The sequence below is a fragment of the Helicoverpa zea genome, chromosome 31, assembly GCF_022581195.2.
Source record: "Helicoverpa zea isolate HzStark_Cry1AcR chromosome 31, ilHelZeax1.1, whole genome shotgun sequence".
Taxonomy (NCBI): Eukaryota; Metazoa; Arthropoda; class Insecta; order Lepidoptera; family Noctuidae; genus Helicoverpa; species Helicoverpa zea.
This window is the reverse complement of record NC_061482.1, coordinates 9532055-9558308: the sequence shown is the minus strand read 5'-3', so window position 1 is coordinate 9558308 and position 26254 is coordinate 9532055. Positions and strand designations below refer to the sequence as shown.

At 35.2% G+C, this 26254-nt stretch overlaps 1 protein-coding gene across 4 annotated transcripts; it reads right to left on the bottom strand.

The window, feature by feature from the left end:
* Window positions 1-1942: 1942 nt before the first annotated feature.
* Window positions 1943-25669, bottom strand: LOC124644920 (DENN domain-containing protein 1A). 4 transcript variants are annotated; one of them, XM_047184595.1, is made up of 14 exons: window positions 25385-25668; window positions 22604-22759; window positions 21745-21882; window positions 20750-20933; window positions 19011-19268; window positions 18801-18902; window positions 18488-18600; window positions 18142-18250; window positions 17802-17990; window positions 14510-14542; window positions 12386-12492; window positions 8843-9113; window positions 7690-8124; window positions 1943-3960 (listed from the first exon to the last, which is right to left on the bottom strand). In XM_047184595.1, the coding sequence occupies exons 1-14, from the start codon at window positions 25399-25401 to the stop codon at window positions 3715-3717; spliced, it is 2358 nt and encodes a 785-aa protein (XP_047040551.1). In that variant the 5' UTR covers window positions 25402-25668; the 3' UTR covers window positions 1943-3714. The 4 variants fall into 4 exon arrangements, with proteins under 4 accessions (XP_047040551.1, XP_047040553.1, XP_047040555.1 ...); XM_047184597.1 differs by lacking the exon at window positions 25385-25668 and adding an exon at window positions 25250-25320; XM_047184599.1 differs by lacking the exon at window positions 7690-8124 and having other exon boundaries at window positions 25385-25669.
* Between the last annotated feature and the right edge of the window lie 585 nt (window positions 25670-26254).

Below are 26254 nucleotides of genomic sequence, written 5' to 3'. Positions count from 1 at the left end.
ACCTATAATAGAGCCTACTAGCTTCCGCCCGCAACTTCGCCCGCGTTGTCTTGATAAACAGTAGCTTATGTGTTAATCCAGGGTAGGTATCTACATACCAAATCGGTCCAGCCTTTGTTTTTGTTTTTGAGTTTTTGCGTGAAAGAATAACAAACATGCATCCAAACATTCTCACAAACTTTCACATTTATAATATTAGTAGGGTGTTCACCGTGGATCAATGTAGCTTTCTAACAGTGAAAGAATTTTTCAAATCAGTCAAGTAGTTTTGAAGCCTAATATGTCAAACAAACAAAAAATCAAATGTTTTCTCTTTATCTATAATACCTAATATTAGTGCAAACTCGCTATAACCCCCCATTGGCTATTTCTATCTTGACTTTATAATATGATTCAAACGACAAGTTACTCGCTGGGTTGGAGCGGTGCCGTGCCGTGTTGTTCACATTACCTTTAGAACAATATTTTTTCCAATCTGTTTCACCCATATATATATAGCATAGTAGACATAATAAAGCCGAAACTGAGATCAGTTAAATTAATTTTTTTATGCCTAATCATGCGCTGCTGTGCTTAATTTGGAGATTTGTATCTATTTGTGGTGATTTTTTGATTTCGATCATTCGTCATCATCTGCTCAGCCTTTTCCAAACCATGTTGGGGCACAGATTACTATAAGGTCGCCTTCCGTATGCAGCTGAGAACCAGTATTTTACATGGAGCGACTGGCTATCTGATCTCCCAGTATCCTGGACAACCTGGATAGCCCTTGGTAAAACGGGTTGTCAGACTTGCTGGCTCCTGACTACCCGTAACAACTGCACACGATGTTCAAATGACAGACTGGACCCACCAGTGTATCCAAAACACGGAAGAACTGGTCATCACAAGATTATAGGAATGTAGATGTGGTAGAAAATTATGAGTGATTCGAGTCATCGTTGGTAAACCTTATGATTGATCGACCACGCTTTGACTTAGCCGTCTATTGCTACTCTGATATTCCTGGTCCACGTCGTCACAGGTGACAGAATGGTCGTGGTCTTCACTCCAGAGTGGCACGCTTGACAAGCCGTCCCCGTTGCTCTCGTACCTATTGAAGCATTTCCGATATATAGGGATATACAAACCGGACAGACAGAGTTATCTTTTCCGTATCTATAATAGCCGTTTTCCCGCGGTTTCACCCGCGTCCCGTGGGAGCTACTGCCCGCACCGGGATAAAATATAGCCTATGTTACTCACAGATAATATAGCTTTCTAATGGTGAAAGAATATTTAAAATCGGTCCAGTAGTTTTCGAGTTTATCCATTGCAACCAAACAAACAAAGTTTTCCTCTTTATAATATTAGTATAGATATGTCTAAGTTAACGCAGAAAGCTAGAGATACCTAAGTACTTACGATCGCAACGAACACTAGATCATTAAGGGTAAATAGTTTTACAGATTAAGAAAAGATACTTATGGTTTCGTGTCAATTAAAAAAAACTGACAGCTAACATTAATAAAGTTTATCTCACTTACAGCCAGTTTCTTCATCAAAAGTTAAAGCCAAAGTAAAAGTCAAAGTAATGACTAAAGTTAAAGTAACGGTTAAATTCAATTTTTCTATGAATTTTGCTGTCACTTTAGCCTTGAAAAAACAAATTTGACCGTTACTTTAACTTTAGACATTACTTTAACTTTAACTTTTGATGAAAAAACTGGCCGTTAAATGAAAAGTTCACATGAAAAGATATCTGCAAATACCAAAACAAAATGTTAACTTCATATTGTGTCTTGATGCAACCTACAAGACCATCAAATAGTTCAAAATATTTATGTAGGCAATTGTACGACCATAATATGGCAAGCAGGTACCTTTTTACATTTGAATTTGATTCGCCTGTCTGCAAAGTTTAGAGGTAAATGTTCTTAACTACTAAAATAATAGTCATAAATATTATAATATTTTCGTTTATTTATTATTTTATTGGTAAGTGGAAATACTTTTCCGAATCACAATTATGCAACTACAATAAGTGTCATTAACGCTGCTATCTTTATGATAACGGCTAAACACAGATACGTAGCTTATCTGTAGCCAGACCCATTATTCCAAATTGATGGTAGTTCCAAATTGAGGCTTGGAGTGCCCCTATCTCCCACGATGCTGGTTTTTATAAAGCCTGATTCCACTATTTTGAGAAGGAGGTAGGTATATACCTATAAAAATGATTTAATTCTTGCTCTGCGTGCCTACCACTTGGCCGTGGCAGCCTCGGTTGGTACAGATTATAACATTTAGTGGTAATTAGAGCCTGGCAGTACATAAACATACATTCCAATATTAACGTTTATCTATCTACCTACGTACGTTGACACAAAAAGCTCAGTCTCATAATACAATGTAGATATTTTACTGTCTGAGTGGGCTTTCAATTTATGATTTCATAATTACGATAAATTAGACACTGAAATGACAATTGAGAATTGACTATTTCTAAAAATCCTATATCATTCATGCTAAGAATATAATAATATCAATGGAATTATAATTATTATATTGATGAATATCCCGATGTCGAGTCCGGAGCGATATCAATCCGGTGACAATACATATTATTAAATATTAGGTAGGTAGATCCATCTGTTGAAAACTAGTTCGCCAGTTCGGCCTCCGTATGACTGCAGCCCAAGAAAAAAAACTTATTTTTACAAAGCACCTTATGAAATTATTTTATAAATATCTATAAACAAATATAGATTTAGACAAAATAACTTCGATATCTTATAAACAGCTAATTGTACTTTATTTTTACATAATTTTACTGAATTCAAATCAATGGCGTAAATATACAAAATGGAAAAGTTAGGACAGTGCCACCGTAGACTTTGCTATAGAAACAGATGCTTTTACCCGAACAGAACCTTTCGTACATAATGAATCAACAGATACTTACTATATGTTTCATTAAATCCTTATTTATCTAAATGTATTTTCGTAACGTTGCATATAAGTAGTAATACTTTACTGCTAAAAAGGTTTTCTGTTCTATAACATGTATTAGTGAGATTCCGATACTACACACAAATACAAAAGTATATTTACAGGCTACGTATGTATGTGGAATATAATTGTTCCTTTTTCCGCTGAGTATTTCAGGTGAGATCTTCCACCATGTATATTTGACGCCATGATTCGTTTTATAAAACTTACAATATAAAATATTTCTTGACTTTCATTACAAATTTTGTATCAAGGTATTAGTTCCTAAAATGTATCCAATAACTATTAATTGAATTTGATTTCGAGTTAAAAACCATAAAATAAATAAATTGTTAAATTCTGAGAAGTAAATAATTAGGAACAACAAAATTCATAACATAAGTAAATAGATTTAACATTCTGAAGAGCAGAAGCACTTGGGTCGCGCTTGGAGAAACAATTAAATTGATGTCTATTTATAAATAAAACTTTTGTTAACAATTATTATACAAGGGGAACTTACGATATTTGATTTACAACAAATATACAAATATAACTCATAAAAAATCTTAAAATAATTTACAAACATGATATGTACAATTTCATAACTTATATCAAACGTAATAAATAAAAAATATATATTATTCATTAATTCAGCGTATTACATTGTTATCTTTACTTCATTGACACAAATATAGGTACATCCATTTGACAAAGAGTATGTGAACGACATGAATCTATTATCTAATTGAAAGTTGTCCAGCCTTTGGGAACGTTGGCGGTAGAGTCCTGTCGCGCGCTCGAACCGGCGGAGTAGTCTAATAAACCAAATTGGCTAAAATCTAGTCCATATTCATGTAAGAGAGCACTATCTGTAGACTTTATTTGTTCGACTTTCTGATTTTTATCACGACACTTGAGTGGATCGAAATCTTCTAGGTTTGTCGGCGAATCGTCCAGTTTAATGAGATCAGAATCAGAGCCACACGACTGAAAAAGAAATATGTGAGTTAAACAAGCACAAAACGAGACACTTCCCTGGTAGGCAGTTTTGCGCCATCAGTTAGTTAAATCGAATCCAGAAAACTATCGGTAATAGTTAGGTATTCAAAATGTTTTTCTTTTAAATAGCCCAGAAAAATAAGGCAATCGTATCTGTAATTATTTTCCGGAACTTCTTGATGTATAAACAGAAAGATTGGTTATCTCATCATAGCTTGTGTAACGTAAATGAATAAACAAGGATTAATATTATTAGAAAGTAACAAAATAAAGTGGACTAATAATAGTGGACACAATATGCCTTAAACGTCGTATAAGCAAGCTTCCCGCCATTACATGCTTATTTGACTGGGCTATTAAAGACTCACAAACATTAGTAGCAGGCTATTATATTGTTCGAATGCATGTGTTCACACCGCTAAGGGCATCGGCTAACAATGTCAAAGTACTGGTTACATGCAGGCAGTATCGACAACACATTTAACGTATGACTACAAAAACATTTTATTTCATGCATTTTTTGTGCAAAATTTTATTTAGCTAGGTATATGCATAGAATCTGAAAGGGCAATCGTGTATGCGGGCAATTAAAATTATACTTGTTGGAATATTAATATATGCTTTAAAAAAGAATAGAATATAAATGACTCAAAGCCCCCATTATTATTTCTTTAATAAATTCGAACTCCAAAATAAATGTATCTTTTAACAGGTTCATAACACATGTACCTTAACAGTATTGTTTTGTATATTTTACTACATATAGGTACACGGTAGTACGAACAAAAATAAAAAGCAAATCATTTTTGATTTCGTATGAGGAAACAATTATGTATATAAAATATATTTACTGAAAACTGAGCGAAAATACTTAAACCTAGAGTTATTATTCCCAGCGTAAATCAAACTACGTACTTATATGATTCCATTTTACTTACGTTATGTGACTAAATCACTTTAGTACACATGTATTGCGCTCGACGGATATTTTTACTCTAATAAAGCTGTGTAAAGAAACCATTGTGAACTACTACTATTAAATAAAAATCCAATATTGTATGAATACTTAGTTATATTTTGTAACATGCATTTGCAAGTTTTATGTAAGCTTGATCTTAGTAAAGGACGACAAACAAACAGTGTATTATATACAAGTGCTCGTGTCAATTTATATATACTGTGATAAGTACAATATACAGAAACGATCATTTGAAGTATTTCCCACTAGCTGTATTGCTTTGACTTCATATTAACATTAGGTATATTATATGCCAGTCTCTGAATATTATCCATCTCTGTTAGGGTGAAATGCATGTTGAATGTAATTACGTTTTTAAGAGACAATCGGGTGTTATTCCCCTGTCTTGGTTTAAATTTTAACGCAGCACTAGCAAAGCGGAGCAACGAGCAATACTCGCTACTAGATTGCACACCAATATCGCAGCTGACTGTAGAGAGGTATCTTGCTATTGCGGAGTTCGTTGCGAGTCATCATAGTTGAATGAGTCACGACAAATAATTCGTACCTACATATTTAAACGGATTCCTCACCACCTGCTAAACCACCATTTACTATTTTTACCTCGATTCGTAAAGCCTATCATATTTTTTGTTGCAGGATACAGTCAGTGCTTGCACCTACGTGCTTCCCAATAAAATAAAAATATATTTTATGAATAATAACTCAAAAACTGTTACTAGTTAAACATTTATGACCGTTCCATGGATAAAAAAATGGCTAGCGGACATGTCATAATGCAATACTTCCTAAGAAAGTATCGCGCAAAAATGCGGGTGTTCGGTGGACGAGGTACGTTACTTGCTCCGTTTACATGCCTTCTAAGGAACCAGTCCTGATTATTTTCAAAATCACCAATCAAACAAGACTAATCTTTGATAGATTTAGCTGATGGTTTTGACTTGACAAGGAACCCGAAAGCCTCGTTAGTTCTGGTAACTGATCACGCCTATCGTTACTTTGACCTACAGAAAAAAAAACGCCTGACCTACCTTTTCCATGGCTTCTTCGCTATCTTTTATATTTTGAGCTGTTCCCAATATTAAATCTGTTAGCTCACTAGAAATAGGAACTTAACGTTACTTGCATGGGGCTCATGTAAAAATTCTATCAAATCTATACATAGATATGATACTGAGAACGGCCGTAAATAAATGACGGTCTATCAAACTATACCTTTCAAGTACCTGCTATCAAATGTGAGATTAGTAAGAAAATGAACAAAATCATTTTCTCCCTGACTGTATCCACCTACTGCAGACATCATGAAATCAAGATGATCGTGTCCAGGCTTTTAAAATATTGAAACAGGCGAATCAGTATATATTTTGAACTATCATGAACCGTGAGAATGTAAGCAAGGTCTCATACATTCACAATTATTATACTCGTTCTATTATACGCAAATATTATTGTCTAATCTGACCTTATTATTCTAATATGAAAGCGACAAAATGTTGAGATTCTTTTTAAAGCTGTGCTGCGCTTTGCCAGCGTTACGATTACCATTCATTATTACCTATTACATTTGCCGAATCAGGCACGTATAACAATAATAAATCACAATAGACAGACTAGTCTATAGCGGTTTTACATGTATGCAATAAAAATATTAAGTAGTTGTATCATCACCATGTAAATCACCCTATCTAAACTTTTCAGCATTTGTTACACTAACATTAAATAAATTGATTTAACATCACAACATGAGATCATTCATTTTTATACTTATTATTTATAATTCCACTATAGTCAAAATATCAATAAGCATTATGCAAATCAAATGAGTACATGCGTAGGCCACGTGTATAAGGCTCTTAAATAGACTGTTAATAATAGTCATTAAATATAGTCATTAGCAAAATAATTTGAGTGCAGCCTTAGGCGCAAAACATAATCGTACTCCCATAAAAATAATTATGAATAAACTCCTGTAACTTACAGTAAAGCTATACAGGTATATAAAAAATATTTTATTATTTCAATAGAACTAGAAGGCATGATTCTACATAGGCATAACATAACAAAATGTATCTAATCAAAACTAATTTGATTCAATGCATTATGGAGTACAAAGCAAGGCAAAAATATCCGATTTCTGAAATAATATGTAATGGGACAAACAATCAGGGATTTGAGAATATTATGCACACATTGTTTTATTTTTTATAGCGTATCGATATGTAGTCAAAATCAGTAATTTATGACTGACCTGAATAAATCGCTACAGAAAGCACATAAATTCAATAGGATCACTTTTGACTATCTTAATTTGTAGAAACTTGCAGATATGGGTCCCGTGAGTATAATTTGCACATTATTGAATGTTTTTCTCCACGGTGAAAAATCATGCACAGCATTAAGTTTCCAAGGAATAACTAATACACTCAAACAATGTTATCTGTTGCACCTTTCCCGTGCTCGTTACTTAAAGCATATAAGTTTATAGAAAAATTATGTATATTATAGGAATTAAGGCCCCATCCGTATGTTAGAATATAATATTAACATATTTTATTTCATTTTATAATATTCATTTGAATGTTTCAGTAAATAATTATCATAAGATGAATAATCAACATTCATTTGTTAGTGCAAATCTATGTCACTCTTGCAGTTCAAGGCATGAATTCTATCAGTTTCTGCTTTACAGCAAGGTATAAAATCGATATGATTACAAATGTGCATATCAGAATTACCTCTTGAATTTTCCCCTTGTAGAAAGGTAGGTCGGCGTGTTGGCCCATGGCGAGCCTGGGCCTTGCGCCCTCATTGCTCGCTCTACCTACAGAGGTTGCCGGCAGTTTTGGCGCCGTGCCGTTACACGGCGATTGAGCGCTGGCCTGTAACCCCTTTCTTTGATTCGATGACAGGGTCAACTTTAATTTTGCCTTATCTTTGCCTTCCGTGAAGCGTATCGTGCTGGTGTGAAAGTCTGACGTAGATATCACATCGTTTTTTGTGATGTTACTGACAAAGTGATGATTTTGTTGCGTCGCGCTGGGCGTCGCACGCGGCGGCGGCATTGGCGCGTCAGACAAATCAATTAGTTTCTTCGTGGAAATTATTGGGTAACGGACTGGGAGTTGGGGACGTTCCGGTAACCGGGGTGGGAGACATGGTGACAGTGTTTTCTGCAAAATAAAATTGAATGATGTGCCACGGTGCTCCTAGGAGCGTTCATGCTGGTTTCGCATTCACATGGTACTAAACACAATAATGTGGACAGTACAGTACAAAAAGAAAGCGTAGTATAGGTGTAAGAAAGCCTAATTATGTATTTCAGTAAGCTTAAACATTTCAAATCTAACGAAATAAACGATCGGAAGATACCTTTTTCAAAGTAAAGTATAGACCACACATGTAAATCCTTACATGCGAAAGTGTCCACATTTGAATCTAATTGATAATATGCAAAAGTTATATTTTCAAAAAGGTACCAATGTCTATAATTATGGATGAATATGTTATCACTTTTCCGATACGACCCCACAATTGAAAGTCTATGTACAACAACGACGGTAGCGTCGTTTTCACTTTGGATATTTCGAAATTAATAGGTGTTAAATTGCATTGAATTGAGCATAATAAGACATGTAGCTCGTACCGACAACATGAATAATACTTATAAAATAGTCTAATATTTTGTATAAAATTCGAAACCGAAATTAAATGCGCGATGTAGATAGTCTCTCCCTTTTTCAATTAATATATTTATAATAAGAGGTGTATCGAAAGTCGTGATTTCATGCTAACATTATGAGGTACTGACAAAGACAAGCATCTAACAAGAAGCTACAAGGACAACATCTACACTCGTCGATTTAAAGTGCATAGTTGAAAATGACTTACTGCTTTGTCCGCAAGACTAATGTCTGAGTTGCGCGAGCTGTTGGGGAAGCTGTCGCGACGTTGTGCTTTCTTGGTGTCGAACAGGTACTCCATTTCGGTGAGCAGGTCGAGAGGGAGCGCAGGAGGAGGCTCACGGGGCGGCTGGGGCCTGCCCACAGACAGCCGGCTCGGCGTCGGCCGCGTCGCCGTCGCCCTTTCCGTCGAAGGGTTGTTCGTCGGCGAAGAATCCGACGAATCCGACGATACTGGGGTCGCTGACCCGCATGAGAACCTGCACATTACAATAATGTGATTGCAGACAACATTCTATTCCAAACCAGTACATAGCGACATACATATTACAATACATAAAATAAAAGTTAGGAGAATCAAGAGTGTTACTTGGAACAATGTAGGTAATTAGCTGAATTTGTGTATCATCACGTGAGTCAAACTGGTGGTAAGGGCATTCGGTGTACTAAAGCACTCTTGATCATTTTTGTAGTTAAACTGCACTTTATCCGTTATCATAAAAAATATTTGCCACAGCCAGTAGCAACGTAACGCTTGTTTCTCAGATATAAATTTCGTCCCAAACGCAGTTTGTCACCGGCGCTGTCCGTCACGTTATGATATTAAACCCTAAAAGAAAATTATTAAACGTACAGGATAAGAAGGGGTAACTCCAATAAAAACATCATACACTTTAAATTATTATTTTATATATTCAACAACCATTTAAACATGAAGAGAATTATGTACCCAAGTAATAGCATATTTAGAAGTTCAAATACAGGCGATTTGCCTGAAACGAGCAAATACGGCTACCATAGCACCAAAACACACACAGGACTGCTTCATGCTGCTCCTCCGCGACGCCTGCGATGAAGCGGGGAGGACGCATTTTCCATGCATACTACATACACGGCTATGTATGGACAATGGATTCGAGTAGTATATAAATAATTCTAAACTTTAAACTACTCACAACACATAAGCTCTAACAGCAATACATTTAACATTTATACACATATCGTAGCTGAACAAAATGACTATAAAACAACAATAAGTTTAAGTGGAAACACTTACTTGGAGCACAGATATGTTTCAGACCGCCTATGTGTCAGCATTATCACCTCAGACATTGCGCACCGCGCGGCGCTATCATGTCGGTTCGTTTCACTTACCGTTAAATTTACAAGTTTCTACTCATAAGATGGCAAGCTTGTAGCGCTAGCAACTAATATCATTGCTTGTGTTCAACTTACTGGATAAGTATCCAAGGACGCCTGACTTATTAGCACACTTACCAAAGCTTGGAATCTCGAACCACACAGCATCTCGTTCAACACTGTAAGGTCATCATTGTCTTTGATACTTTACTATTCCAACCCGTATACTGTAGCCTCCGGACATTGCATTGAAACTTCGAATTCAGTGGCTGTGCCTTAATGTGATAGTCTAACAACAATATCATTTGTTAAGTATATTCGAATAGTCAAAAACCACCGCAAATAAAAATTGTACCTAAATAAATCAAATTCAGAAAGTAGAATGCAGTTCTTAGTTCAAACGCAAAGTACCTAAAGTCAGCTACAGGAAAGTGAAGAAAGCCAGCAGTACGAGGCGGTTTCCTAGTTTTCAATACTGTACGCATTTCACGCCGCTCCGACTTGACCGTTTTAGTCCTTTTATACAATAAGGACTAAAAGTATACCCGTCCAAGTTCAAATGCGAGTTAAGCACTTCCCAAACGAGTAATAGAATCACAGCTATATCAGCGAGCCAAAAAGGCTCCTTCACCTGTTGTTATGCTATCGGTAGGAACGCCACTAATTTCGATTTATGTAATTAATAAAAAATAGGACATGAAAATTCGTATCCATTCATGCAATAAGTACATTAATGTGCAAATTTGACGTAAATTGAAAACAACTGGCCACATATCGTAGTTACAAAAAGGAATTAATATACGAAATGGCTAAAAATGCCATTAAATACCCATTTGTCATCATATTCGTCCATACGGAATGTCTTCCCCTGCGAATATGATGACCAACATTTTTTTTTTAATATTACATCCGTGCCTGTACGCGAAGAATAAGATACTTGACTATTTATGTAATTTTCCAGATGGTTTTCCAATTGAGTCTGTGTGAAAAATTGTGTTTACCATGACTCAATATTTCAACGCATATGTTATACACACGAATCGTTTCACTTTGAGCAGTAAATAATTTTGGAATAGTCAAATACCCTTTTTTTAAATGCGGCCAGTTGTAGGCAGCGTAACTGCCTGAGATCCAATGCGTGTTAAGCATGCTTAATAAAACGTTTCCATAATATACGAATGACGAACTGCGTTCGAGGCAAACAGCTTGTGCTCCTGGTAGAGGAGCCTACTGGTATATCCGCCGCGCCATCCTCCAGAGAGAATGTCTGTATGAATGTGTGTCGCTAAGGCGGCTTGTTTAAAACCTTTCCATATATCAGCCAGCGACGCCGATATTCCACGTGTCCTGGATTTATATATAATTCATTTTGTTAAATCAGACTTCGATTTACAAATGAAGTAGGTAGATACGTTATACGCACGCTCTTTAAAACCCACTAAATCCTTGTGCTTAGTAGTATTCATCTTTCGAAATATTGCGATTAATTCATGAATTATTGCATAATCGCCGACTATTTTAGATTCATCAGATCATATATCTTATATTCGAAGCATGAACATGAATCCTCTCAAAACAAATAGCAACAGGTCAAAGGGCTGTGAGCTGATGCTTAAGGACCCCCGTACGTTTAAGGCACCCGCTCCATAACAGTGTCAAAGCTGCAAGAGTCTGTATTAACCACGCCTATCGACCACTCACATTATTGTTGTTGTGCAATAAAATATCTTCGGTTGCTTTCTCATTATATTAGGAAATAACTAATGAAATGGCAAAAGAGAATGAATACCGGGAATCTTGTATAGATAATATAATGGAAGAAACTCGTAATAAAGAACCAGTTCGTTTGTATTTATACGGATAAATATGGCCCACGCTACTCACTTGCTTTTTAAATCGGTATTGTTTCCGAGCATTTAGGGTACAAACAAAGAAAGTTTGTGAGGATTTATGTGTGTGTGTGTACGTTTGTTACTCTTTCACGCAAAAACTACTGGATGGATTTTGATACAACTTAGTGGAAATTTTGATGGCTGTCATTCAATGAACGCGTTAGTTGTTCAATTAACTGCAGACCCAACCAGATGACTGTGATAGATACATTGAAACCGATCTTAAAGTACGTTTGGTAAAAAAAAAAACTTAACCGGGAAGTTTTTAACTGTGCGTTTCCTGTTACCTAATATTTCTATACATAATTAAGGAAAGAAAAAAAACTATGAACCAAGGTAATACAAATACATAAGCAACGATTCTCTTCTCATTATTTTTGGGCAGTGATAAATGTCACGATTTGAATAATGCAACTGAATAAAACATTGTGATAATATTTTTTACGATAACGTATCTACCTACTGTTATGTAATTGGCTAAACATAGAATAAGTAGTTACCTGCTATCATCTGTGGTATTGATTGACGATGGACGTGAGCCGGTCCTAGGCATTTTATTCTTCAGACCTTTTACCGCTGATTTCACGTTCTTGCCTCCTTGGCGAACCTTGATAGAACAAAATACAAATCATGAATACTGGTCACTTTTAACTACCTCGGCATCTGACTTGTCGAGTCTTTACGATCGATGTGTTCATCGATAACAAAAAAAAAGTCAATGTAACATAATCATGTATGACACGTCGTTGGTGGCCTTATGTCCCTCAGGTAAAAACAAATTAACAATCAAAATATCCTAACCGTGGAAAAACTTCCATCATTTATCACTTGTAACTGATATCAAATTCAATTCACCGTTAAAGTGACCTGCTAACAAATAATATTATTTAAATTGGCACAAACAAACATCTCGAAGCAATCTACAAACAAATTGTTCTTAAAAGCATTTGTCGCGAGTTTACAGCACAAATCTCTAATAAGGGAAATTGGGAAGATATCGAAAGGAAGTAGCTCCATTGCATGACCGATACAGTATAAAAATATGTTGTGGCCATGGATATCCTTGAACTGACTATTTAAAAAAATGCTCGATCATATGTGCCTTGGGCACATCAACTATAAGAAATCACTTGTCGATGATGTAGTCAGCTAAAGGCCTGACTGACATGTGGTTTCATGAACCGATTGACTGTGGTGACTCTGACACTCTGTAGGAGGCCATACAAGAAAGACAATCGACTATTACTAGCTTTCAATACAAAGGAAAATGTGTATAAAGAATGTCTTAGAAGCAATAAAATACAGTTGTGTTTTTCTCTAGGGATCAGCTAATGTGCAATATAACTTAAACATATTCAATTATATTATCATCATCTGCCTTTTTAGTGTCCCACTGCAGGGCAAAGACCTGCCAAATTCGTATTAAATTAATTGAACAGTTAACTTGTTGATTTAGTCCAATCCGACTCGGATATGTAAGACTAAGGCGTACGATGCCTGCGTGCTTGAGAAGCCTTGCATGGCTATCTTATTTGACGTTATCGCAGATGAACACATTGACAAACTTCAAAGATAGAACGGTATGATTCACCACATCATGAAAAGCGATACAAACATTATGTATAGAAAATCATGTGGAGTGCCTCGCAATGTTTGCATGTGTGCTAAAACATTATCAATTATACACAAGGTAAGATCTTATTTTCACGTGCGTTGGAGCATCATATATGCAGTTGCGTGCAATAAATACGGTTCAGTCCTATAGCCAGTCGATATCGGGACCCAGTGCAGAATAAATAATACTACAATTTTGACAGCATCTGATATTTATAACTTCGTGGAGATAATACTTTATGTTTCAACTTGTGCACTACATTATATAAAACTATACAAATACGAACGATATAACCTAAATTATACTTTTTTTCGGTATGTGTTCCCTGACTGTTCTCATTTATTAAACCACGCACCATGTATGCTACAACAAACACAAAACAAAAATATTTTTTATGACTTTTAAAATTTTATTAGCAATGAGTTGTATGGGTAACGCGAAGAAATGAAAACAATCAGAGATATATCATATAGTGAACGAAAAGTAATAGGTATGTTGTAACTTATATATACATATACTTGTAATGTAAGATACACAAATACTTACAAATCTTTTTGGATTTATACTTAGCAGGCACCAATAAAGCGTATTATGGTATCATTAAATAAATCCTATTTCATTAGCCTATATTAATCCTATATTATAAAGCTTATTTACAGGCGATATAAATAATGTATAGTGATTTATTATTTATAAATTATTGAATAACTGATATCTCGATGTGTTATGCTATAATGAATATAGGATAATATTGTAGCTTTTCTATTATAAAGAAACAGAGGATACGTACTTAACATGAAATATGTAAAAGTAAATATGTATAGAGGCAGCCAGGCATACAGCACTAGAAATATACTTACACAAACACACCGTATTGCCATCACCATAATAAGATAAACAAAACAACTAGTCACGTAAAGTACGGTAAAGTATTCTCCACCAAGTTATGTATAACAGTGCCACAACAGAAGGTTGACTCTGATTGACAACAGAGCTCGCTAGGACTCACCGTTTTGACCGCCGATTGCACAGCTGGGTTCGCCTGCAAATATTCATCATTTAAAGCATAAAAGAAAATCTCCAGTACTTATAGCATGCATGCATTTAAATCTAACATAAAGGTCCTGTAGGGTTACCAGATGTCTATCTATATAAATAAAAATGAATCGTTGTTCGTTAGTCTGATTAAAACTCGTGAACGGCTGGGCCGATTGAGATGATTTTGGTTTTAAAATGTTTGTAAAGGTCCAGGGAAGGTTTGAACGATACAAAGTTCGCGGGATCAGCTAGTTTGAAATAAAATAAAAAGTCCATGGACAATGGTGAATGTCAGGATTAGTTCAATATCAACGAGAGAAAAATAACTAATTGTTAGAAAACATTGATTTCAACTTCAACGGCATTTTTATAATAACTGCGGCTACAATAAGATTATTGTCATTATATCTGTTTAAATAACTGTGATCAAACACAGGAATATATTATGAACAAGCTGGGCCATCAGTATGATGTCGTTGTCGATACTTCTTATTTTTATCTACGATATAAGGGCTCCTACACAAAACTTATCGCTATGAGATCGCATAGAACCCATCAATATCGATGCCACGCCGCATACCAGGAACTTGCGAATTTCTGCGATTCGATTTTGTGCGGCAAACCGTTTAGTAGGGGCAACCATACCTTCAAGTGTAGTCAGCCGTATTGGACTTGTTTATAGGAAGCGTAAGATGGACCGCAAAATATGATTGCACAGCTTTTATTGTTAAATAGAAATAAAAGAAAAAGATGATTCTGGGTTCATCCATTTATTACGATTATGAACTCTGATGGGAACTATTTTAAACAAAAGTATTATTGGTTGAGAAATGAAGAAGATAAATTTCCTAAAGAAAGGGGCATTCCTCAATTAAGGATATTAAAAAATCTACATCATATTTCGACATTTTACAAACAAAGAATGCGGCGCAGGCTGCGCGCAACTTTCTCTAAAGCTGTCTCAGAGCAGACTGAAAGTCTTTTAAAAGGTAAGTATGACAAAGGAGATGGCCAAAAGAACACCCAGAGTCGACCGAAACTTCGCATGTATCATTGGATTCAGTATAATGTGTGGATTCAAAAAAGTATTTATTTCATATCATCCAAAAACCATGGGGTTCCGTTTTTATGACGGTTTTCCGACCAAGAAAAAGGTCACGAAAAAGTTTGCCTTTACTGTTTGATGTTCATTAGAAGTTTGCGATTTGCAAAATTATTTTTTTGTTTGATACTTCCCAGATGTTCCCACAGACACCAAGCCAGGATCTGATAATGGAAACCCTGAGAAATCGAGGGCAACTTACGAAAGTTGTAGACGTGCATAGGTTACAAACTTGACACTTAGGTGTATATCTAGCACTATACAAGAGTTACACTGACTTGATGATGGAGACGAAAGAAGATCGATAAAAATGTAAACTACCTCGCGTTTGGGCTTATATTATTCGTATTGACGAGAACTTTCCACTAATGCGGATAATGACAACTTTACTTACTTGTCACTAAAGAGCCAAAAGTAAAAAATCAAACTTAATACAAAAAATACTGACTTCTGGACCGATGCACCTAATAATAGTTTATTTTATTAACCTTTGCCAGTAACATAGGTTGCACATAACTGGGAAACCTCTCCAGGTAGATAAGTAATCGTTTCTGGAGTGTTAGGACCTCTTAATCTCCAGGCAAACTCTGTAACTATGGGGATATTACTATTGGCTTGTATAATGTTAGTATACTTTGTTGTTGTTCCTTGATGTAAATAATCTTTTAAATGTAAATAAATTCAACATAGGTAACCTATTTTTGTGAAAATATGATATAGCTCCTATACTCCATGGATTTCAGGCTGGACTTTTTGGCACCATCAAAGGTCTACCATAATGAACCCATTGGTTCACATTTCGTTGCTGTCGATTCTGGGTTTTTTACTATGAAAATTTGTCCATCTCCTTATCGCAGGAATGCGCGATGTGAATGAGATCAGACGTTCTTGCGGTGCATTCGTGCGAGTTCGCAGATATTTTCGATATAGAAAAACTTTTTATAAAAAAAAAACGTTCGCAAAAACTTTGCTCTCGTGTGACACACATAACTTTTCACTTTAGCAGCTAGAACAACATTTTATTCCCGGTGGACGGTCTTTATTTTACTGCGGGGTCCACTAGTGAGACGAAGCTAGCCATGGCCTCATTGATAAATCAATATGGCCGTGTAATTTACTTTCTCTTTAATAATTTTAGAAAGGATATGTTCTTCAACCAATCATTATATCAAGGTTCCATCAGACGTGTTCTAAAGAGTCAATTTCCTCAACCACTACCAATAAAAAATAAATATCACAGTGGCAACCCTACCGTGCATTGGAGCTATATTTGAATATTCTTTAATACGTAATGTCCGAGTAAAAAAGATTATGTGGGCAGGAAAGTGTACAGTATATTAAAAAGGGCAACGGCAACAATGCGACAATAAGCCAGCATATTGAGCAGTTATCAACAAAACTACGGCATGAATTTACACTCATAAAATAGTACCGAACATTTTATCTACATTCATATCGTACTGCTCTCGTTATAAAAATAGTAGTTATCACAATGACTAATATACAGCAAACCAGAACCATCCGCAGTTGAGTTAATCCAACAAAATAATGATCCTTAGAATGTTTGCTACAGAATTTAATAAATTTCAATCTGTTTTAGGGTTCCGTAGTCAACTAGGAACGTGTTGTGCTCTGGGCTCAAATATGAACTTAATATTTTTTATTAATATTTGATATATTTGAAAAGTACTACGAGTTTATATCTTCCGATTAATGGCCAAATACATTCTGGCATAAATTTTCGTGGCACTTGTGAGCTCAATAAAATATTTATTGCATGTACGTATTTACTTCATTATCTTATTTAGAGCACGAGTTTCAGCTAAAAAAACAGAACTTTACAGTATGAATGTAGATTCAGTGTTGTGTGAAAAACACTCATTGAATAATAGTTTATATACTCGATATCTCTGTATACCACTATCAAACGATTAATGTTAGGGTGCAGCGTTTTAAATGTTATTAGATTATATACAATACAGCATTGTTATGACACACCACTTAATATTTGTACTGATACAATTTAAAACACTACACACATAGAATGTTTACATAAATAACTCGTGTTCATAAAACCGACAAAAAATGTGGGATAAAAAATCTATTCATCCCAAACATGAAGTGAAAGCATACACTACGTTTACAAACAAGTTATATTTACCTTATCTTTTACTGTTTTAAAGAAGGCCCCGCCTTCTTTCTTGACTGTCTTGGCCCAGTCTCTGTATTGTTGTTTCAGCTTCTGGCCGCTCCCCGTATTTAGCTTATCAGCGTAATGGTTACATTCCACTTCAAATTCGTCGTTGAAACCACGCCCCGAGTTGAGCAAATCCAATCTTTCATCAATGAACTGCAAAAAATTGGCATATAAACAATACTTATTCATTTGAATTGGAGTTACAGAAGCTTCCAATTACTGGTTAACCAGCATTCGCAAAAATAAATGTTAGGGTCTATAAGGAATATAAACTAGAACTAGAAAAGATTTAATATTATCTCACCTGGCGAAATATTTGAGACTGCAATATTTTTGTGAGGAATGGTTGCATATTTTTTCTAGTTCGAACAAAAGCTTCTGGATTAAACGTAATCAACTGACCATTTTCAATTCTGTAAGAGATGTGTAAACTTATTATAATGTCTATTATAATGCTAATAGGAAGGGAGTGAGTGTCAGTATGACGAGTGACAGGGGAAAATGGAAGAAAATGACATATTGCGCCGACCCCAAGTAAAATTTGGGAACAGGGCAGGAGAAAGAAGAAGAATGCTAACAGCGATTCAGAATACTTAGCTTTTTTTTTAGAATTTGATAAATCCTGAATTGTTAGGAAAACAAAATCTTACTTAATAGCGTCACGATATCCGCCAATCAGAGACACTAGGGCGCGCAAAAATGCTCGAGATACTGCATCACCCAGAGCATTTTTATCACTTAAAGCTTTCTTTAAGTTCGACACCTGAAAATATCATCGGAACCGTAAATAAAACTTCTCAAATGATAAATTTTATAATTTTTCCATAGGGTTAATCAAGCTTCAGTGACAAATAAGCACGACCAGAGACAGCTTTATCAGTATGGCAAAGAAAATAGTTACTTTGGAAAACAAACTATTAATTTAAAAAAACTTGTAATTATATTTAATGTTTTAAATCGTACCAGATCAGAGGGCAATCCTTCCAGGTCATTGAATGGTGTTTTCAGTTCATTTGCATCAACATCTAAAATAACCACATCGCCAATCTCCGACATCCTCACGCTCTGGAATGAAAAACAAAAAATGGTATAAAACTACACTTGATAAGGTTATAAGTATTTTCTCAAAAATAAAAAAAATATTATAATCAAATATTCTTTTAGAATTCTCACCTCCATAACACTCCTAGGAACTCCAATAAGAAACGGCATTGGCGCCAGTAAGTAATCAACGAGGTGTTTAGGTAGAATGGGAATGAATATGTGCTGCCAAGACATGGGGAAGAGTGTAGCGTTGGCAGCTTGCACGCACGCCGATAGTCTAGAGGGCTTCGAAGCCACTATAGCAACTCTACGCTCATGGAGCAACGCCGCCCATAGCCCAGCCATGCATTTGGTGTCCATTGCGCTAAAGTATTCCGTTAAGTTACACTGAAAAAAGTTACCGTTATTACACTACAAACATATTATTATATCACACCTTTATCAACAAAGAAACAATGGTAGACCATTGTTTCATGCAACTTAAATAATTTAACCTCTCACAATGTCGTCTTTATCTAAAAGGGAAATAGGCAAAGATGTTAGAACTAACTACTTTGGATTAAGCCAATGCATAGTTGAATTGCCTTTATGTTAATGCTCATTCACGTTACTGAACTATCCAGTTGAAAATTTGACTACATAAAATATTATATTCTTATTAATTTTCCATCTCAGTATTAGTAATTTATTTATTTATTTAACTTTATGCAATCCTACAATTACAAACCTTAGGGGGAGGCGATAACATGGTAGGTGCATTAATTACTCGAAAAGACACATTAAATATAAGACTATTAAAGAATAACAAAATTGGATACTAAATACACGTACATAAATAATAATATTACACATATAAACATACAAATAATTTTAAAAAATAAATAATATTGTAAATACATATGTCTATATACATACTAATATATATAGAGTGTGTCGTTCACAATCACATTAAATGAAATGCGTTAATATACTGAATGTCGATTAACACAAAGAAAAAAGCAAAATACGTAAAAAAAAATTAACAAAGTAAATATAATAAAAATGTGCGAAAACTAGAACACCATATAAAAGTCAGTCACTACAAACAACTGAAATTCTCCCTTGTAAACTGACAGCTGTCAATTGATCAAAACATTCGATACTCCTAACTTTATCTCTGCTTTACACATGTTGTTGTAAATTATAAAAACGAAAAATGACTCCTGTGGTTAAACCACTGAATGGATTAGGTATTTTTTTACAATTCGCCATAGAATATCATTTATTTATTTATTTTCCGTACGGCACTTTTAAATGACTGCTTGCTGATTTCTAAGGGCAGCGCATTCCACAAAAGGACAGACTGCCTATGAAAAGAAAAGTGAAGAAGAAAAGGTTGTGAGAAGAACGAAGATTTTTAGAATGACCAGAGCAGCGGTATTGAAAATGAGGAGTTAGATACGAAGGTGGAGTGGGAGAGTTGAGTAACGAGTAAAGGGTCGTCAAGGCAAGCAGGGATCTTCTCTGGCTAATGGGCATCCATTTCAATTGCATCCTGTACTCAAAAACATGATCGTACTTCCGCAGGTTGAAGCCAAATCTTATGCAATGGTTGAAAAGTCCATCAAGTTTGTTGAGCAAGTCCGCATTGAGATCGTAGTAACACACGTCACCATAGTCAATTATAGGAAATATTAGGGACTGCACAAGCTTTGCTTTGGTCTTCGGCTTTAAAAAGTTTCTTAACCGATTTAGATGACGCAAGGTTCCGGTTACTCACATACACTAGCTACCTAATTGCCATTTCCAATAACTTCATTCCGTATTTCCTTAGCATTATAGTGGTTACAAGTTTAATAAAATATTCAACCAGCATAACGTTCACTTACATTTTCCGGAATACTTGGGAGTTTACTGTCCGGACACTGGCAAGTGAAAACACTATGGCCCGCGTTGTAAGTTACTCTTAATGTATGTCCCGGCATAGGCGGGCGTATGTGACAAGCTTCTAAGAATGAAGCCAATTCCCCTCGTTCTGGGCTATTAATTAGATTTGCTATGCAATTCAGTAGCCTGAAAGATAATGTATGTTTAATTATTATTTATTTACACATATTTCATAAAAGCAACAGCGACACAATGCGATCCCTACGGTTATTGCTATCGTTTCTAACTCCCTTTTGTCATTGTTTAAGTTACTTTAGTTTGAGTTTTAGTGAGACTAACGAACAGCAATTCATGTTTATATATGGGAAGATTAGAAATCGCAAAATGTAATATTTTGGCACTAATAACTCGAGTACAAAAGTTAGAAGTGGTTAATGAAGTAGCACTAACTGTTGGATTATTTAAAAAAAAAATTTGGCCGCTAAGCGAATTTATCTCTATTATAACAATTGGCATTGGCTACACGGTGCGCAGCACACGATCATACAATGGAAGCTTATCTATTATTGGCTGTAGCGTACATTGGTATGACATATTATATCAAAAATGCAAAATATTGAAGGTTTGCAGAAAAAAAATACCAAAGCTTTTCATTATATTTCAAATAACTCATACATATTTGCTTAGAAAATTTAAGAATTAATTATTGGAAAAGTCACCGTCTTAACACTTTTAATGATAAACTTTAAATCATCTAAAATGTGTACTTAAAAAGACATTGGAAATAATTTCGACTTCGCGTTGATTGCTGAAACTATAACAAATGTTACATCAAATAATTTATTTTTTTCGCAGAACGCACAGCTAATGCCTGTGTTTTGCTCAGTTCAGATAACAGTTGCAATGCTTTCGACTGGTTCACGTTATTATCAATTAATAATAGCACAGCGATAGCCACATATGTAAGAGAGCATGTCTCTTTAAAATGCTTACTTACTTGTAAAATATGTCGTGCCATGGCAAATGTGATAGAAGTACTAGTGCAGTGTTGGTTTTGGGGTCATATCGGCAGAAACAAAAGGTATATTTAGAGTCCTCAGAAGTCAGCACAAATGAATAGTGTTGTGCGAATGAACTGAAAGCAAAGAAGAAAATTTAAATTTAGTTTTTAAAACACTATTCATATATCTATCCGATATAAGAAAAAACTTAATTGCCAGGTTTTATAAGTTTCGAAAGAGATAACATGAAACTTTTCACATGGCTCTAGAAGTTGGTGTTTACAGAGTTTAATTTGCCCCCAACTACAAAAGCCACGTTTTCAGATTTTTAATACCCACAGTGGGAGTCGTAACCATAATTGTGGAAAGTCCTCACTAATATAAATAAAATATGCCCTAATTCAAGGTAGCTACTATCAACAATTGAGGAGTTCATTAAACTGCACTTTGTCTTCATTGTCAGGTCTGATATGGTGTCATAACATATTTCGCTGTAAAGATCTTGTCAATACGAATAAAAATGAGTCCAAATACATGGTAGCTGCTATACACCGTTGCGGAGTTCCCTTGATTTTCTGTCGTCTCCATCATCAAGAAGGATCCAAACCTTCACGATAATATAGACTCGTCCTATACACACAAATATCAAGTTTTCACCCGATGCGTGCCTAAAATTTTCAAGAGTGACTCTCGATTTCTCAGGGTTTCTATCAAATCCTGATGCAGATCTGGTGAAAATGGGAGACATTGGCAATATTATAACCGGGTACGGGAAGAAGCTCCCCACGAGTGAAACCGCAAGAAACATTTGAATTAGACTGTGTTAACAATAATGATTGGTTCAAATACACTCACTTTTCAAGCTGACATGGAAATGTAAATTTAGGAATGTTCTTCAACTCTTCTTCATTTTTATATGTTTCTGGATATTTTTTCAGTACATATGGTTCTCTCGTATGATCACCAGGTGATACTTCACAAAACAATTCAAACATGTAGCGTACGGTGTCTCTGAAAGATAATATAGTAACAACATTTAAACTATTCTAATCAATACATTTTAAACTGAGATAGTAATTGATGGTGGAATGAGTTTAAATGAGCGTCGTGCCGTCGATGAAGTACATCTTAATCTAGTAAGTAATCTATGTAGCGACTGCCTCGTTGGGGTAGTGGTTGCAAGCGCGACTGCTATGACTGAGGTCGCGGATTCGATTCCCGGTTCGGGCCAAAACCGCTTTGTGGGTTTTATAAACTTTCATAAAGTAGAATTTAGTCGGCAGTTGGTGGTTGATTCACACGTCCCATCAGGTTATGACAGTGAAGGAATAATGAGTGCACTTATGTCTGCGCAAATGCTTGTGCACTGTAATATGTCCTGCATGGCTAGCTGATCTCCTTATATGAGAACAGCCGCCGTGGCCGAAATCGGCCTTGGACATATTACGTAGGGATAATGTATCATGTAATACTTGGTCACAATTCAGAAAATATTAAATATAAAGTCTTTCTCTGGAAGATTTGCGTGCCATAAAGTTAAATAAAATCAATTTCAGTTCAACAAGCAAGCTAGTGAAATGTGCTAATTTAGATGCAGTTCAGAGGATTGTAGCTTGACAGCCATTTACAATTTACATTAATTTACAAGATCAGAATAATTCGTTCTTAAATTATTGTAATTATATCTGTGATATTATGATAATAGCAAATGCTCCTACAAGTTAACTACTGAACGTAATGTGTAAAGTTACAAACAAAACTATGCTTCACAGGTTTTTTTTTTTATTTCAGTCTATGCAATCAGAGCTTATTTTGCAGATGTATCATGGTTTTCTTTATCAGTTGATGGAACAGTAAAAAGTCCGAAAACCTGCACCACCTGAGGATGCAGCCAACTACAAGTTATATTTTTGTAAGAATATATCCACTTAATAAACTATAAAAATATGAAAACCTATTCCCTGATCTGATTTTGATAGAATTGTTTGTATTTTCGTAGAAGGTTCATGTGAAAGCAAAATAAAATGATGGAATGAAGTTAGCCAAGTTTCATTGGTTACTGACAAAATTGTCCATTGGTTATCTGATAGTTAATGATATCTGCCAGATATAGGCTGCTTATAATTTCTCCAGATATTGCTATATGAAACCTGTGAACAAACTCTGTCAGACAAATTCCTGCTATAGGTATGTGTTACAAATGTATTTAAAAAATACAATAAATTGTCATGGCCAAAAACATCGTTCACCTGTGCAAAATGTCATATCAAAATGTAGAAAAGATAGCTTATTGTTACAGAGAGGTAGCACATTAACAGATTTGCACCTACAACATTTTTGTTTCCATGCACAAAGTTTTACAATCAACACACATTTGTCTCATTTTAGTAATACAATAGTGGTTTTGGAAGTTATGTTAAACCATTTATGTAGATGCTGTTTTTTTTTTTGAAAGTAAACTTATTTGTGGCTTATAAACTATCTCCAAGTTAGATACAAATCTTCTTTCTCATCTTAATTTATTCATTTGTAACTAAATACCAGTAGTAGTCTCTGCAAATAAAGATTCTTATGGCATATTAAGGAATCCGTCTGTAATGTAACCACCCACGTCTTATAACTAGAGAATTTATTATCTCTTATATTCTTATTTAACTACCCATTACAAAACAAAAAGAAATTCTAACAGAACCTTAAATATTAATACATTGTTTGTTTGTTTGCAAAATATGTTTTGCTGTTTGGAAGCTATATTTATCCCGGTTCGTAGATATGTTAAGAAGTTCTCTCAGGACTCCTCTGGTGGTTAGCAAAAAACCCACTGACTGTGCAACCAAGCCAAAAACAGTCAATTGCCAGGAAAACAAAACTGAGTATTATTATACTATTAACAGTTGTTGAGTTATCTGCTCACCAAATACCAGGACAGCCTATGAGCATAGCTTACTTGAGCATAGCAATCACTAAGTGTGATGATGAAATGATGACACTGAACACAAACACAATGGCACTTAAAACTAGGTCATCCCTGCATGATTGATTTTGGCTGTAGCTTGGTTAGTGGGTCATCCTAGGGGCGGAGCTTATACATGAGAATATTTTTTCTAGGGTACAGGAAGAAGTTCTTTTAGGACATGGATGAAACTGCAGGCAAGAGCTGGTTTTAGAATATACTTTACATTATGTTCAAAATATTCTGCTGTCAAATCATTAAATAAGATAATAACTGATTCTGATAAGACCATTGTAAAGTTTATATAGGTAATTATAGCCTTTTCATGGTATTGTTATCTACACATGTGAACCAACATTATGCACTGGCAGGATATTGTGTTTCTTTGGTATTGATCCCTCAATATTAGGAGTGAACATACACACCTTGAAAAGCAGAGTTATGATGACTGCTATTAACAAGCCACAATATTATCAAAACAATGTTTTACATAAACTAAAAGGTAATTTGGCAAGATGGAGTGAAATATTCCTATATTTTAAACTCACTTTGTACAAAGAACTCAACGCGAATCGGCCACTCGATAAACTGTGTCAATGACTGGCACTCAACTGGCACTGGCATGCGTACGTGAGGTCAGGAAGCTGGAGGGGTCTAAAATCGATAGTAATGATAATAATTACCTTACTCTGGAACCCATGTCTCGACGTGGATCATACACAAATTTTGATTACATTTTCCACGGAACACTGGCTATAGTAACTTGTTACGAAGTTAAATCTTCATGAAACATCACAAGCCATAGAAAACTATCTTCGATACGCATGAAACATTTTATAAGGATTTTTACCTCTTATTTCCAAACTATTACGAAAGACGGACTATGTTAGTAACTTTCCAGACTGAAATAAACTATTTCAGCAGCAATACGATCATATCTCTGTCGTCTAAAGCGATACAGTGCAAGCAAGCGGTATTGCAATGCAACATATTCTGACATTTGATACTATGGAACGTACAATGTCGGGCAGATCGCAATGGGGCACTAGGCAAACAACGTTCCTTTCCACCTACGTAATTTTGTCTTTATTATTTAGGATAACGGGAAGTTTATTTTTGGGAATTAAGAAAAATATTGAAAGAAACTGGTTTCCAAGACCTCGTTAGTAACATAGTACTCACTACATTAATGGGCCTTGCTTTTGCCAAAATGCCAAGCTTAAAGCCTAATAAAAAAACATTGCACCGAATCTTTTGATCCGAGACCCAAGAAATTCAGATTTCTGCAAAAATTGTGTTCAAAATCTCTCGGAACATTCGGATAATAATCTGGCTGACTTCTTTTCTCCTTTTTATCCATTTTTATTTTCTATTTTTTTAATTGTTGATAACAAGTACGTTTCGTTATACGACCTCTAAATTTTATGACGTTTATAAGATATTATGACGCTCAGCTAGCGGGCCACATAGACATAATATTAGTAAACAGGACTGCGCATATAAACCCAAAAAACGAGCCGAGTGAAACAGTTAGTACGGAGGCTGTCTGTCCC